Source organism: Mchenga conophoros, linkage group LG20 (genome assembly GCF_057382185.1).
Source record: "Mchenga conophoros isolate Kocher_MC1m ecotype Shallow Benthic linkage group LG20, M_conophoros_male_GT1.1, whole genome shotgun sequence".
Classification (NCBI taxonomy): domain Eukaryota; kingdom Metazoa; phylum Chordata; class Actinopteri; order Cichliformes; family Cichlidae; genus Mchenga; species Mchenga conophoros.
The window spans coordinates 31,387,383-31,404,770 of NC_140545.1; the positions used below are offsets into that span (position 1 = coordinate 31,387,383).

Below are 17,388 nucleotides of genomic sequence, written 5' to 3' on the forward strand. Positions count from 1 at the left end.
ACACGCTACACCCATTTTTTATACTGTTTAGAGTTTTTTCACATAATTTAAAGCTACAAACAGCAGCTGGTTCCTTCATTCAAAACTCTGGAAACAAGGAAAAACAGCTAAGCTAAGGCACCAGTGAAACAGGCCTAGAGACCAGTCAGTGACCCCTTTATCTAATTACTTTTGTCACTAAGAGGTTACTATGGTTGTCAAAGGTTTACATGGAAGATGCAGACTTGTCCACAAACACTTTCCACAAACTGGTCATGTATAGATTTAAAATGTGCTGGATGGCACAGCTTTTATTTTGAAGGTGAATGTTATCCATTTCTGGCTTGTAAGTAAGTAAAGTAAGTAAAACTTTAGTTATATAGCACCTTTCAAGATAAAAATCACAAAGTGCTTCACAGAAGGTAAAACCTAAAAATAAAAATCAACCAAAAGCAAGTTTAAAAAGATGATTTTTTAGCTTGTGGCTTGTATCTCAACCGTTAACTTTCACTACAGCTGAGGGAGTAAGTGTGGAAGTTCTGCAGAGAAATCGGCGATTTTCATTGGAAAAAACTGCAAGGTGACCACAGCATCTGCTAGCAACCAAAGCAAACATAAAGAGGTTTTTGATGCAGCACCCTCTTAGTGACTGATTTTAACTCGTGCCAACATCGTCCAGTAACTACGCTACGTGAAGTAGCCTTTAAATTATATATCCCTTGTTAATTAATCCACTTTAAATATGCTGGTGACACCATTTTCTTTCTTTAACAGGTGAAGACATTAAGACTGTTTCAATTTTTTATGTTTGTGTGCCTTTAAAAACATGAGATGGATCCATGGGATGGATGAAACACATCACTGAAAAAACAAAGAAAGTATATTTGTTCAAGAAGACTGTTGCTGCATAGCATGGCTGATAAATAAACAGCTGTAAAAACTGATCTTAAGAAATTGAAGCATAGATCTAGTTCTGCAGCCTTATCTAGAATAATCTGGTCTGCAACGGCCAAAAAGGAAATTAAAACTACTCACAAAAATTAGAGGCAGAAATCTCTAAGGAATCTTAAAACAAATGACTACAATGAGCCTTACTGCTATTTAACTTGATTTCCATGTAGTGGTGTATCTAGAAACACCGGTTGATAAAAAATAGGCTAATTCAAATTGTATTATAGCAAGCTGGTTGATTTTTTTTTTTCTTTTTGCACGAAACCCTAAACATATTTTCTCCGGACCGCAAATCCCATCCGTTTTTGCATTATGACCTCTTTCCAGTGCACAAAGATTCACTCACATCATATTCTCCCTGTGTCAGCCCTCCCCCTCATGCCTAATGTATGTTCAGAGAGTCAAACACGTGTCAATAATTTATCGAGTATTCAAATGGAGCTTTATGGCCCAATTATGTTGATGCTGCCGCCTGTGAGAAAGAAAAATCTGTTGTGAAAACTTTGAGGGGAAAAAGACTCTCAGGATTGGAGCTATACTTGGCCTGCTGGTGACATTCACACAAACAGAGCCTGTTTGTTCTGTTGTGTGGTACTGGACTGGCAATAAAGCCAAGCTATCAGGAAATGGAAGGAAGCAGGGCCAAGACTCTTTTAAACTTGTCCCGTGTATGTGCTCAGACGCCGTTTTGTATTTCCTTTCTGGATTTTAAAGGCATCCGAGTATGCCTGTGACAAGGGCGGCTGGCACTCCGTGGCCACATTTGTACCATGCCAGATATAACGGTCATCATTTCTTATTCATTGACGCTCTGCTGGAGTCCCTTGACTACATGAGCGCCACGCAGTAAAAATCACACACAGTGTCGTTTCTGAATAAAACACAAAAATACTAAATAAATTAAAAATAAATGTTCCTACACATCATTCTCATATCTCAGAGGATTCCCTTCTATCACATGGTTTCTGCAGGATATAGAAAAACCAACATCAATTAGTGTATTGAGATCAAACAGTGCTGAAATGATGCATTATATCTGGGTTTTTATAAGCAAGCTATAACTACTAGCTGCTCACGATTATTTAACACAATTATTAAAAGTAGACTAAAAGTAGTCTATTCATTATACTTAACAACCAAACAAACAAAAAACTTAATCTTAATTTTTGGGGATTTTCCTGAACTTTAATTATACTTCAAATGAGCAAATGAAATAAATAAATATGAAGTTAATTAAATCTGCCACAGTCTGGTGGGGAGTGAATTTGGACTTTTATGGAGAAGCAAAAGAACAGGATGTGCTGAAAGGCAAAACGGGAGATTTATTGAAAAACAGACTGTGGCACAATAATCGTTTTATCAGCACGGCCCCAGAGCCTCTTTGGTGGTAATTCATCAATACTGCTTGAACTATAACTGGAAACTAGAGCGCTTTCTTTACCTAAACTGTTGTTGCTTTCTCACCAATTCTACAAACTCATATTCAAGTATCTCATTAGAAAGATTACACATTACAAAACTTATTCTTGCGTAAATTAAATTTAGAAATGAGCCCCTTTCTTTTAGATGGCCGACAAAGCTCATCTTGATTCTCCTTCTGCCTCCTTATGTGTACTTTTTTCGTTTCCCACAGGTGTGAAAAGTGTGGCTGAGCTTACACTCCAGTGTTTGTATTTGTTGAGAAGGTCATGAGGATCAAGCAGCAGGAGGTTAACGGCCGCTGTGGGGATTGAGGTTGTTAAAAGAGAGTTAATTGAGCTTAAAGTGGACTTTAAGCACAATTAACAATTCCACCTTCATATTCTCGGACTCTACTAGAGGAGCTTTGCATGATTTACAGTTTAAAAATTTCCTTCTTTTTGTTATACTGCCTCCTGCCAAAAGAAGATTTTAACTGCTGGTGGATGGAGATAAAGGTTGGGACTCTCAGATGACCACAGAAGAAAGCTGTTGATCACTGACTCACAGGCGTTACCTGAACATATCCTGACTGTATTATTTGAAACTGTGGGCATCTCTAAAGTGCAACGTTTTTCTGGCATATGAAAAATGTTGGCTTTCGACCAAAGGGAAATGACCAGAACTGCATTCACGAAAAACTGCATTTACATGCAAAGTCACCCATCCAAAGGCCTGGTTTAAACTTGTAAAAACCCTCATTTATAAAAGACAAGAAGGAAAATCCTTATAGTTCCCCTTTAATAAACAGGAGAATTATCTTCGCTGTGAAATGCTAAGGTTTTGTTTCTGCAATCTCAGCCTCTGACACCGACTGCACTGTTTCTGCCAGGAACTACCAGGAAATGGAGATGATCCTCTTCCTTGCACTTCAGTTCATTTCAGTTTCACCACTATCTCATTCTTAGTTTCTGTCTACAAAAGCAAAAATATTTCAAAACTTTCTAAATTTATAACAGCTTCTAAGGTTTTTTTTTTAGAGTACCTATACCTAGGGCTGTGCGATATGACCAAAATCTCATATCCCAATATAAGAATTCTATCGTCCAGATAACGATATAAATCACAAAAATGTAACATTTTCTTTAAATTCTGTGAATCTCGGGCAGCTCGACTTACGGGAAGTGTTTCCAGCTGCGCGTCATGTAGCTGGAGTCCAGTGTTTTAACAGATGCATGAAACTACACATTTTCAGCCGCAGTTTTCTTTGTGAGTATTTATTACACAGCGTGCTGCGGGGAAAAGCCTGTTCTAACGTTTGAGTCTAAGGTTTATTTTTTAGCACCTGGCGGCTCTTTTTTACTTCTCATCCGTAAATAATCTGCTCTTTCACGTGATTCAGTTTATTTTGAAAAGTCTCAACAGGATCTTGAGCTTTATTGTGAAAGGTTTATGTGGAACATAAACAAGCGGACACACGATGGTTTTACCGTCGTTGCTGCTAACCACAACGCATAAAAACAGGCGCTTGTCCGTCAGTAGTGTCGTTATATAAAATATAAGAGAAAGAGAGAACTTTTTAGTGGGGATAGGTTAATTGGTTAATCCAAATTGCCCATAAGTGTGAATGTGCGAGTGAATGTGAGTGCGAATGGTTGTCTGTCCCTGTGTGTTGGCCCTGCAACAGACTGGCGACCTGTCCAGGGTGTACCCCGCCTCTCGCCCTATGACAGCTGGGATGGGCTCCAGCGCTCCCCGCGACCCTGAAAAGGATAAGCGGACGCGAATGGATGGATGGATGAAAGAGAGAACTTTAAGAAATTAATATAGCCACTACAGGGACCATTAAAACCATGAAAAAATATTGCCGTAAACAGTTTATTTTGCGACACCACGAAACAAACGATAGCGTAAAATGAAACGATAGATGTTTTTATATCGTCATCCGATATATATCGTTATATCGAACAGCCCTACCTATACCTATAACAGAACACAAAATAATGATATAGTGACAGACATGCACACATGCCTGTAAGACACTGACATACAGGTTTATAGGCTATACAAGGCTTCTTCTGTCAAGCAGCTGTTCAACCTACTCAGTCCATTAAGCCTCCATTTGTAATGCTGACCTTCTTCTCTGCTTCCTGATCGGCAGTGAAGGAAGAGGAGGGAGTCGCTGATCTGCGACGACACATCTTTCTCCTCTCCCTCTCTTTCTCTTCTCTCTTCCCCTTCTCTTTTTTATCATGAATATATTTAACTCTGAATTTTGCAACCATGCTCAAAAAGTCTCCCTTGGATATCAAACACTGCTTATATGTCCCATTTAATAGAAAATATCCTTCTTGTCAATTCCTAATACAGTTTTATTCCTGTAATATCAGCCTTTAACCCCATCTGCATTGTCTCTTCTAGTGTATCCACTCAGAATTTTTGCATTGTGGAATAAATAATATTAAGACTTCTTTGGAAATCAAACATTCTCTGCATCAGCCATTATGACATATGGAGTTCCACACAAATTTATTCTGGGGCCTCTACTATAATACTATATACTACTGTCTACAGGAGTTTCCAAGTTAGTTTCTTGGTTGTTTCCAATCAGTCTACTACCACTTGAGACAGTGTTAGCAAGCTCCCACTGCTTCCTTGTGCATTAAATAATACAGTATGAAGTGGCAGGTTTTGTTTATTGCTACTTTTTGTCTTTAATCCCCACAGTTGTAGTTCATATATCAACTTGTATCAACTGTGACTTTTTTGTTTTTAGATCAAAGCTGAAGACTTCACTTCGAGAACTGTTGACCTCTGGTACTGTCTGAATGCAGGACAGCTTGTTACTGCGCCGCTGTACGCAAGCAGTGTGAATGTCTCCATTGTAAGTTTAGATGTGCTACATAAATAGAATTTAGTTATTTATTTCTTATTACATTATGACTTATTTGTACAAGCCTAAAACAGTTAAACACAGCGGAGCAACATGAGGAACTCAGGAGTTAAGGAGGAAGAGTTATTTAGACATTACGTGTGCCTTTTCACTGACTTGAGAATACTTTTTTTTTTTTTCACCTTCCACTTTTTACCAAATCTTTACGTTATTTAGATGTCTGGCCAAGTTCAACATCTTTTTAAAAAGCATTACTGGGTGTTTACACACCGTCAAAATCTTTAGATGTGGTTTAACCGGAAGGTCGCCGGTTCAATCCCCAGGCTCTCTGTCCTGGTCGTTGTGTCCTTGGGCAAGACACTTTACCCTACCGCCTACTGGTGATGGCCAGAGGGGCCGATGGCGCGATATGGCAGCCTCGCTTCTGTCAGTCTGCCCCAGGGCAGCTGTGGCTACAACCGTAGCTTGCCTCCACCAGTGTGTGAATGTGAGAGTGAATGAATAGTGGCATTGTAAAGCGCTTTGGGTGCCTTGAAAAGCGCTATATAAATCCAATCCATTATTATTATTATTATTATTATTATTATTATTATAACTGAAATACTGTGGTATTTCTGAGGGTCTGCAGAAAAACTGGACAAAAATCTGTCTATTTAAAACCATTGAACATTATTTGATCATTAAAACCTTGAATTAAACTACAAATTTGATTGCTTACTTGTGAGTGAGAAACCCAGGAGGATTTCTTTATTAGGCTTACTAAAAGGAAATGAAAAGTACCTGCCAATGGGAGATTTTAATAACCTGGCAACCGTAATTTTGTTTTTATAAATGGCCTTTAAATGAGCTGTAAAGGATAATTTAATTATTCACTAACCATTAACACAACCTTTATTAAAAGGTGCCCCGTTGGTGAGTATTTCCATATAAAAACAACCTAAGGAGACACTGTCAGTGTCTGCCTTTCAGTGTGAGCTGTATATACTGACATTAATGCAGCCACAGATGGTTTCAGTGACCATCAGTGTTAAAATAAAAGGAATAAAAGGCCCTAATGTAGCCTTAAATGCCAGTTAAAATTCGAATGATACCACTCTGTCTCAGTATAATGTATATAGAGTGCATGGCTGGCTTACCATGTGGTAGTTTATGATCTCTTGCAGGCTTTCCCCGCATTTTTCCAAGCACTCCTGCACAGAAAATAACAAAAACCAGTCTTTAACTGCACAATACATCCAGAAAAATTCTCATAATAGTCTCACGCCACAATAGTTTCATTTTTGTGAATAAAAGAAGCAAATAAAATCTGTCAGAAACTAAAACCATAATTTATATGAATTCTGCATGGAAGAAAATAAAAAGATCCACAAAGCTAAAAGTAAGTCTAAGCTGGTTAATGTCACTGAGCTGTACCATGTACAGGAAAAAGAGCTATAATTGCAGGACTGATTCATGCCATTTATTTTTATTCGTTTACAATGGAAACTACAAATATGAACAAGGCTTTAATAAGAAACTCACAATTAGTCATACAGTTGAAGCCAAAAAGGCTTTTAATAGTACTTAATGTCAGTAGCAATGAAAACAGTTCAAGACGCCGGAGTCGTGAGTCGAGCCAAGAAGTAAGTTTCCAGGCCTGATTTGATCCTCGCTGACTAATCTGTTAGTAATCAGGTTTGTTCACACAAAAACAATGTCCGAGGACATTAGCTGCTTTTTTGAGGCTAAAAGAGGCTGATTTTTTTTTTTTGGCTGATTTTTGAGGCTAAAACCTTCCACAACCATATCGACTAAAAGACAAATGAGGCCAATAATACCAGATTAAAGTCTGTGATGGATAAAACCAAGGCTTTGTTTCAGAATCTCACCGAGATCATTACGTCCTTCTTGCACTGCTGAGACAGATCCCGGATGCCGTTGACAAAGAGCTTGTTGGCGCTGACATAGGCCTTTCCTGCTTCGATCATTCCACTGCATAGCTTCACCAGCTGTGGACAGAAGACAGACGAGGGGTTAAATGAAAGATGTTGAAGCTTTCAACACACGCATCGTATTAGCAGGGCTGTAGTTCAGCTTAAGGAGATGACGATGGGCAGGCCTTGTATATCAGAAAGAAAAGAATCTGTATAAGGCCAAGGCCTAAAAAAAAAAAAAAACTGGATTCATTTAAGAAGGAGAGGTCATTTTAACCGCTCTGAGCAAGTCTTGAATGGTCAAAAATAAAATAAATTAAAAGAAAGATGTTTACAGCCTGGCACAAAAATCAAGGTTGAATTTTTGATATTATCCATCTGGACACTAGAGTCTGAGGTATAACTAACTTCAGTCACAGGTGTTGCAACCACATCCGCGTGTTCACTTGCACCATCTAAGGCAGGGGTCTTGAACTCCAGGCCTCGAGGGCCGGTGTCCTGCAGATTTTAGATCTCACCCTGGGTCAACACACCTGAATCAAATGATTAGGTCATTACCAGGCCTCTGAAGAACTTCAAGACATGTTGAGGAGGTAATTTAGCCATTTAAATCAGCTGTGTTGGATCAAGGACACATCTAAAAACCTGCAGGACACCGGCCCTCGAGGCCTGGAGTTCGAGACCCCTGATCTAAGGGTTTTAAAAGCGATGGTGTGACAGCAACCTATCAATCACAACTCGTTAGCCAAAGACTATATCTTGGATACTTCTCCTCTCAAATGTTGACTGAAATTAGCAAATAGGCCTATAAACAGAGATTTACAGAGATCACAGGAGAGGGCTGTTTTCCTATAAATATCCTATAATAGTTCCAGTATCTATTATTGTAACTTGACTCTCTGCAGTATAACTCAGATCTAAAAAAGTAAAGTTTATTAAACAACTTATGATGGATAAACTGCAAATAAAAACATGCTATTTTCCCTTAAATGCTCGTCTAGCAAACCTCAGATGTGATGAGAAAATCCCTGCTCATGCAGTTGCACATGAATGGGGATGCGACCTGGCCAGCCAGCAAGCAAAATTAGCCTTTTCTGGTCCATCTTTCAGTTTCTTGTAAACCTAGCGAAGCATTTAATCTCAGGTTTTATCATTTACAAATATATGTACAAGTGTCTTTTTATCTATTTGCTTTATTGCTAACCTATAATAATTCAAAGAAGGGATACTGTTTGTTTATTTTATATGAATTTGCTTTTGGTTATGTTAATTTAAGTTTTAAAATTTTAGTTGAATAAAAAAAAAGAAAATTCTGGATTGAAATCTTGGCCTGGTTTTCATATGGTGTTTCCCAATTGCACAACATCGAATGATAGTTTTGCATATGAAGGTGTTGCAATGAAGACCTGCCTCCAGGTATCCATGAAGAAGAGTGTTGATGAGTTTGAGCAGGGTTAGTAGAAAGCCAGTTGACATCTAAAGAGCATATCGAAATTACAACGTTAAAATAAAATCATGGCAGCGGCATCGTGTTTGAGCGGTTAACGCTGTTGCAATACAGAAACATTCCTGGCCCAACCTGCAGGTCAGCTGGGGCCATCTATTGAGTTTGCCTGTGTGGGTTTCCTCCAGGTGATCCTCCCACAGTCCAAAGACTGGATTGCGGGTGTTAAAATTATACTGCATGTCCATGCATGTCTCTTGAATGTAAATAAAGATCGCACTTTCTCCCATGTGTCAACACCTATGTGGTAAATAGAAGTCTGCTTAACATGAGGCTCCGTGTGACCCATCACTGAGGTACGATCCACGCTTAAGGCCAGCGGTTTTTATAACTCAACATCACATGCTCGAGTCACAACACTCAAGCTTTTGTTTCTCTGCGTTTTCAGCTCGTCATCGCACCTGAGCCCCAGACGGGAATGGAGTCATCCAGCTGCATGTGTGCTGTCTATCCATCACCTGTGTTCACATATGGCAGTGTGTGCAGGTGGGCTCCGTATGTCAGCCCCTGACATCAGCTAGCCACCCTGCACGCATGTAAAAGAGCCAATGTTATCCAGGACTGGATAATGGACAGCAGACACCGGCAACTCAGCATGAATGTTTTTGTGCATTTCCAAGAACATTTTCTCTGTCAGCAGGTTTTTTCTGTCTGCTATAACGGCTGCTTTGTTTAGCTTCTGGTTTCATGAGAGGAAAATTAATCTCTTCTTATTTTTCACTCTGTGTTCTAATGCCAGGTTTTCTGCTTTTCAGCACCCGTCTTCTCCAGCAAGACTCATTTCCTCCCAGCTGCTAACCAGACATGAATCTGATGTGGCCTTTTCTTTGGTTTATAAGCAAACTCACCATTAGCCTAGCATTATGACTGAAAACAAGGCTTTACCTATCCTGCTATTAATAATATTAACAAAAAGCTTGCTAAAGCTCACCAGACAGCCAGTCTGCAGCACTCCCCATAGATTTGCAAAGAGATTTGTGTAGAGATAGACTGAACAAAAGTATAAAATTGCTTCCTGGTCTTAAAAAAAAGAAGGGGGGACTAAAAGTCCCTTAAACTTGCATCTCCCAAAGGTCTTTAAAAGCCAGAAGGGGATAACTTCAGAGCCATCAGCTCTCTTACTCTGTGCCCTCTTTAAATGCTTTCCTGATGACTCTAGGTGCATAATCACTACTTTCAAATCATACTGAAGTCTATTTTGCAAATTCTGATTATGATGGAGTCAGAAAGGAGGATTTGGTTCAGTTTCACAGTCAGCTCCACCCCTTAGTGCAGCAGAAACAGGTGAACACCTCATCACAAACCAATGGGAGGCGGTAGCTGAGTCCATCTTTCATGCGGTCTATGAGTCCCACACAGGCCTAGAAACCAGTCATTGTGTAGTCTCCAATAAGCTAGTGAGTGGTTGCTGGCTAGGTGTAACTGTTCACAAAGACAGTGCCACATCAAAAATCTCCTTGAGATTGATTTGCTGCAGTCACCCGTAATTTGCCATCAACTCACAGAACAGGAGTAAAAACTATAACACAAACCACAAACAGATATTGGTCACCATCAAAGCAAAAGCTGTGCCTTAGTCCTGCAAGCCAACCATTCAAAACAAGCTGGTTGCAGAGTTGTAGGGTTTCAAGGCAGGTCTGCAATGTAAACTACAGGTGACCTCAACAATCCCAAGGTTTTCCATGCAGCACCGTATACTTCTTTGCAACTAATCTGACCCAGTGACTGCCAGCAATGTCCAGTACTCACTTCTCAATCAGTAAGGAATTACACACTTTTCTGTCCTCTTGTGCAGCGGTCCCCAACCTTTTTTGCGCCACGGACCAGTTTAATGTCAGACGATATTTTCACGGACCGGCCTTTCAGGTGTCGCGGATAAATACAACAAAATAAAATGATATGACCAAGACAAAAGCTGTGGTATTTTGTAAATATAATAATAAATGCAAATTCACTGTGTAATTGTGTAACTTTTTTTAGCAGCATCCTCCTGAAATGTGCCAAAAACACTGAGAGTAACATCCTCCTCTCTGCCCCTTAACTCATTCACTGCCATTGACGTCTATAGACGTCAATTGAAAAACTTACGTTGACTGCCATTGACGTCTATAGACGTCAATGGCAGTCAACGTAAGTTGAACTGAAGCCCACCAGCAGTAAAAGTAGACCTGCAAGGAGGTGCAGGGTTTGCGCACGTAAGGGATTGCGCAGTGAGACAAAAATGTGGTGCAAGTCTTGTTGTGTTTCACTGCCAGCCATTTGAAAATGGCTGGCAGTGAATGAGTTAATACTCTCTGGTAGCTATGGTATGGTAACGCGTAAATATTTATTTCAAAATAAGACACACAACGACAACACGGAAAAAGAGCCAGGGAAACCGAGTTAACGATTGAAAACCCTGAAAACTATAAATTTCACACCCAAGCCTCAACTTTCGGTACGAAAGGACTCACGGACCGGTTTTTTCAAGTAACAAGTAAAGTAAGGGATTACTATTGCAAAAAAGTAATCCGATTACTGTAACTTTCCTGTTAGCACGCTGCGTTACTGTGTTACTAAACCGCGATTTTGTTTGTGAGAGTGTCTCATGACAATGACGTACGAGCGCGTGACGTCCGTGGCAGCAACAGACGTGTGCAGATCAACATGGATAATATGGAGCGTGGGAGAGAGTATGACCATGCAGCGTTTAATGCTTGGAAGTACTGACATTACTTTGAGTTTGATTCTGTAAAAAGTGACAAAACATTAGCATCTGTGAGTGTAAGTACAAAAACATATTTTATTTTATATGCTGGAATATGCAGAAAATATGTTTAAATGTTAAACAAACCTTTTTCTACCTATATTACCCAAATCTTATCAGCTAATATTTATGTAAATATTTAGATTCACGTAAGAAGTTAGCTTTTTATGCAATTTATTATTTACCATTTTACTATGCAGTCTTATACAACTGATGATCAAATTTCATGTAAGCCTCTTTAGAGTATGTTGATAGTTAAATGCATCTTTGTGAAGACCCTGGTAGATGAATATTAAAAATGACAGGAATGCCTGTGGTCTGGTATATGAACTAACAATGGAGGTTCCCAACAATGATGGCAGTAAAAGAACAGCCTGATTAGCGCTGGCTCTTTCTGACACATGCAAGTCAGAGTCAGGGTCAGGGTTAGGTTGAGAACAGCACCAGATGGACCTGTGACAGGAGCATTACAGCTGGAACATCTGGATGCCTTATTACAGGGCAACTGCACGCTCTGAAAGCCATGCAGTCTGATGTTTTCTGTAATCCCCATCTTGCACTGCTGCCACGTCACGTTTCAGCAAACCTGAGCTGAACTCTTCAACTGGGCCGAGCAACAATACCCCGTCCATTATGCTAGCAATGTTAGCACTAAGGGATTAGGCACTACACAGTGATATAATCCTGTGTGTAATAGGCAGGCCGTGGCTAAGGTCTGCCTGTGACAAAATGTGGAAAGAGACCAAAATTCCTCTTTTTCAGCCATTAGTTCTGCAGTATTTCTACCAATCAGGGCTGCAGTCAGTGTATGTTTGCAAGGATTCCCTCATTAATAATTAAAAACATAAAACATGGGATAGGCTTCTTTGGCACACTAGGTGGGCTTCTCCAAATGTTTCTAATTTACAACAGAGTTTGGTTTTTTAAAGGGGAAAAAAAGATGATTTTATACTTCTGCAAATGTGCAAACTGAGATATTTCTGCTAAAAATATAGTTGAGATGCTCTCATGGAGAGAGGTGCATGCACGGCTGTGTAACTCTGTGGATGGCAGCAGTGTAAAAGATTGCTTTGCTTCACTTTTAAACTATCCAAACACGCAGTTCTGATAGTTCAGATTTTAACATAAATATTAACAAAATATTGACTTTTAAGTATAAAAATTCTCCTTGTAAGAAAAAAAGAGAAAAACAGAAAATAACTTGTTTTTTTAATCTTCCTAAATATATGACTGGCATCATTTAGGGGTCTGATTACAAGCGCTAAAGGCGATCGTGGCTCAAAGAGTTGGCAGTTCGCCTTGTAACCGGAAGGTTGCCGGTTCGAGCCCCGGCTCGGACAGTCTCGGTCGTTGTGTCCCTGGGGAAGACGCTTCACCTACCGCCTACTGGTGATGGCCAGAGGGGCCGATGGCGCGATATGGCAGCCTCGCTTCTGTCAGTCTGCCCCAGGGCAGCTGTGGCTACAACTGCAGCTTGCCTCCACCAGTGTGTGAATGAGTATTGGAATTGCAAGGTGCTTTGAGGGCCCCGAAAAGCGCTATATAAATGCAATCTATCATATACATATATATATATATATATATATATATATATATATATATAAAAAAGAAACTGTCTTTACAAAGTCTTTCAGAAAAATCTGCAATAGAGATTTCTAATTTAAGAGTTTCAGATCACCTTTTTGATTGAATTTTAAGGGAAAAAAAAATCACAATCTTTAAGACTGGACGATTTAGCTGAAAAAATGTTGCAAGTGAACGTTTAGTATCAGCAATCTTACAGCTTGCCACACTGACACTTAATGCCATGACCTCATTATGTTTGCTTTTCTAAAAAAAAAAAAAAAACCACACACACACCAAAAAACGTTGGTGCCCCTAAGCTTCATAAAACCGGACTGGCTTCTTTAAGGCGGCAGGTCTTGTGCCTTCAGGTGTGCTCGGGGCTGAGTTTCTGTTTCATTTATTCTGAACACGTTTTTGAAAAAGCTATTGAAACTTGGCCTGGTTTCTGTTTACTGCTTATAGAGCAAGAAAAACAAAGCAAGTACTGACAGCGTGGACTGGGAAAACTGAAAACATTATAGAACGCTTACTTTGTTTATCCAATATTGTTTTCAGTCTTTCATTCGCAATAACTTCTTTATGGAAAGAAGCAAAGGCAAGACACAAGTAGAAGTAAAAAGAAAGCCCACAGACATAAATATTAAGACAATTTGCACTACATTTTTCCCTTTCACAACATCTTACAGCATCATCTTTGTATGTTAACTAGTTAACTAGAAGAACCGTCTTACCTTATCTAGTTTTGCCTCGATCTCCACCACCTCTGTTTCTACCTCATCAATATTCGCCCTGAAAAATAAAAGCAGGAAAAATCCATTATTACACGTGTGGTAATGTGTAACAAATTGAATTATGTTAACTTATTGGAAAACAGTTGATCTGCAATAGTCTTATTATTCCCCACATTCCCAGAAATGAAACAGAGTTTTGCGGAGCCAGGCGAGACTCCGGGTGTGTTTTTAATGAGCGAGACGCCATCCTGGGAGCAGCTCAGCTCTGTCAAAACAAAGTGATAGACATGGTCTCTCCGCAGCGAGGGGAACATAGCTGTCTGGCTCATCACACAACCCCCAGTCCACCTACTCACTGTCAACACTGAAACCGCACCCAGCCGCATCTGGAGCTCCCCTCTCCACCCTTGAGAGACGTGTGATTTACACCCAGAGGCAGCATGACACAGGCCTTATGAACACCACTCAGAGGCTCCTCCGCATGCTGAGGTCATGTCAGAGTATGTGCGCTGCAAGCACGTCTACGTTCACCGCCCTTATGTGCCGCTCATCTGTTACGGTATGTGCTTCCTGTTGCTGATGGTTTAAATATGATCTACAGCCAGCTTCTTCATGTAGTCACATTTTCCAATTTTTAGCGTGAACCCCAGGGATGGAAATGTTGGTCAGTCGGTCAGACTGGATCTCTTGTTCCAGGCAACACAAATATCCAAGCAGCTGTACAGTTATCTATGAGGCCTAGAGCACACACACTGTTAAAACTTGGCTTTACCGCCAAATACCAGCAGAACTAATTACACCCAAATTCTGTGTTTGCAGATGGCTGAGCACAGCTGATTTGTCCTGTTTGGGATTTCAAATCTGGGAGAACTGGCTCATCCAGTGCTAGTGTGCAATTTGGAAGTGCTGTGTGTTGAAGTCTTCCTTCACTGTTTAATGATAAGGACTTGTTGGATGCCTGGTTGCTCAATTTAACCACCTTTACAAGCAAATGTGCATTACTGCTCACCCCTAAAGACTCAAAATCGTTTGTTGCTTTAATGCACGTTGAGCCAAAATGAAAAAAGGGAGTGACGTTTTGGAATTATCCAGTGGAGTTAAAACGCACAAGGTAAGCATACAAGTCAAACTACCATTAGCATCAGTCTACCCAAGCGCAAGCATGTCTGCCATCTTGAGCCGCCCGTCAGAAATCTAATGTGTTCATAGTTGATGTGAATATCTACAGACTTAGAGGGAAAGCAGTAAACAACAGGTGTTGTTTGCATGGCAAATTTGTATAGCAAGGTCGAGATGGAGGGCAGGAGGTGTGAGAGCGAGGGAAAAGAAGAAAGATGTCTGACAATTCACACTTTTTTTTTTTTTTTTTTTTACACACAGGACTCCTTTTCCAAATTTTATATCAATGTTGTATTACGAATCGCACAGCAGCTCCATCAGATTGCAGTCGTGGCTGGCAGAATAGACATCTCCGACTCATTTCTTCCTCTCTGGCCACTGGTGGATTAATCCGCTTGAACAAGCTCATGGGACGGAGGATGGCACATGTTCTCCAACCCCCACAGCTTCTACTCCCTTAATATGGAACCGAGAGGATTGGGGGAGAGAAATGCTCCAGAGAGGAAATGTCTGTCAAAAGCTCTAACTCGTGCAGAATGGAAACATGCATTACCTAAATAATCAATACCATATTATTCCACATGTGGACACGTGCTGTTGTAACCTCAACTGATCTCCTGCTGAACGGCTCTGAGCCCAACCACGCCCAGGGATTATCTGCCAGTGAGCGAAACTGTTTTCATTGCTGATGTCATTTTAGAAGCTGCTCTTTTTAAAAAATGTGATAGTGCAGCGCTTAGCAGGCGCTCGCTTTTCAAAAGGCTAGTTCTCCTCATGTGTTCATGGCTCCAGCAGTTCTTGGGACTGATTTTAATGTCATGTTTTATTTGCAAATGTCCACAGAAGAGTTTAGATGCTTAGGGTGGGTTTTTTTTTTATAATAATCGACTACTTGTGAGTTATTAAGAAACGAGATAAGGTTAAAAATAGATAGCAGCTGTTCTAGCAGACTTGCTGCCCTAAAAAAAGTAGTTAACTTCTCAGGGTGATTGGTGAGGTGGATCGTGAGGTATATTGTATTTTGGGCCATGTCTGCTGCGGTAAAGCAACAGATGAACCTGAAGGAGAAGCTTTTGATTTACCAATCCATCATGTTGTAACCCTCAACTATGGTCATGTGCTCTCAGAAGTAACCAATCTCATTATTTTGGAGTAACCAAAACAATGAGGCTGTTGTGAGAAAGGGTGCTTGTGGGAAATGTGATTATGTACTCATGCTTTCATTTTTTCATTGTAGGTAGAGAGGATTAGAAAGCTATGCTTAAACTTGGGTGATTTTGTTTAGAGTGCTGAAGTGGGGAAGACCGCAGGCAGGACAGTTGAAGGGGGGGTACAATGGGCGGGACACCAAACCCATAAGACTGTGTTGACTTCCAGTTGTGAGCCAGACCTCGCTAGACGTAGTGGGGGTAGGCTAGTTAGCTAGGTCTCCGGATCCATCTGTATTTTATTTATTTTAAGCGCAAATAAAGACGTCTGATTTTGGAAGTAAAAGTTTCCGCCTGATCGCTACCATCAAAAAGAATCCGTGAAATCGGCGTACTTCAACACTGTGAATATAAGGGTCTCTGTTTCTTCGAGTCTAAAGGAATCCCAATCAGGGGAAGACCAGAGCTCGCTGAAAAGATTGTATGTTTCATTTTGTCCAAGATTCAAGATTGATGAAGGATGGGTGGATGGATGTTCAGATGATCCTTCATGTGGTGAGAGTAGAAGCTGTGGTTATCAAGGTCGACCACTGGGCTTAGGCCAACCCTTCAAACCAGCTTATTTTTCATTATGGCTTTATCTGCTACTCATTATTTAAATCCACTAACTGATTATTGGATAAAATACAGAAAAATACTGGGGAAAAAAATGCCTACCACAAAATTTACAATGGGACATCTGAACTGTTTGATGAGATAAACCAAAGAAGATTTACTTCTGCTCAATTTAAGTTTTCTTCTTCTCTTCACGACATACAAGGCGAGTTCAGGATCAAAAATGGGTCGGAAAATTAAAACCAACGTGCCATTTATTTATATCCTACTGCTGTCACTAGTTCTGTGTCTACAGTTTAAAACTAAATGTCAAAACTGAAAATTAAAAGCTGAAAATACCTTCTGCTGGCTCACCTGCAGTACCATGATAGTCCCCACACTTTTGGAAATCACAGGTTAGTCAATGTAATGTTTGTAGGTTTTGTCTAATAAATAGAAATCTGTGATGTTTAGCCCTGCCTGACGGGGGGTCAACTTAGGCCAGGCTTTCAAAACGCTGGCAAAAACCCTGACCATGGAAAATGAAAACCTCAGAATGTTTGGCATGATAACAAATGACTGAAACTAACCAAGTGTTTCAGTTCCAGTCTGTTGGGCAAAGTGGAAAAATCCTCTCAAAACATCGTGTACACAAACACAAAAGATGCCACAAACATTAAACCTCAGTTACGCTGGTCTAACAACACCATAATGTGAACAATGTGTGTCTTGCAGTGATGGACGAGTTTCGGGTACAGCGTGGTGACACCCCAGCTAGCCGTCCCAGATGTGCAGAGACCGGCTCGTAGGACAGCTGCTCCCTCCAAGCTGTATCCCCCCCACTCC

The 17,388-nt window shown here is 40.3% G+C and overlaps 1 protein-coding gene across 2 annotated transcripts in view; it reads right to left on the reverse strand.

The window, feature by feature from the left end:
• The window catches only part of LOC146551153 (arf-GAP with coiled-coil, ANK repeat and PH domain-containing protein 3-like), a 70,274-nt gene that overhangs the window by 29,007 nt on the left and 23,879 nt on the right, over positions 1–17,388 (reverse strand). For both annotated transcript variants that reach the window (XM_085258742.1, XM_085258741.1), the window contains exons 2-4: positions 13,682–13,739; positions 7,090–7,209; positions 6,358–6,411 (exon numbers count right to left, since the gene is read on the reverse strand). In XM_085258742.1, the coding sequence (XP_085114868.1) occupies positions 6,358–6,411; positions 7,090–7,209; positions 13,682–13,739 (232 nt within the window). The remainder of the gene's footprint in view (positions 1–6,357; positions 6,412–7,089; positions 7,210–13,681; positions 13,740–17,388) is intronic.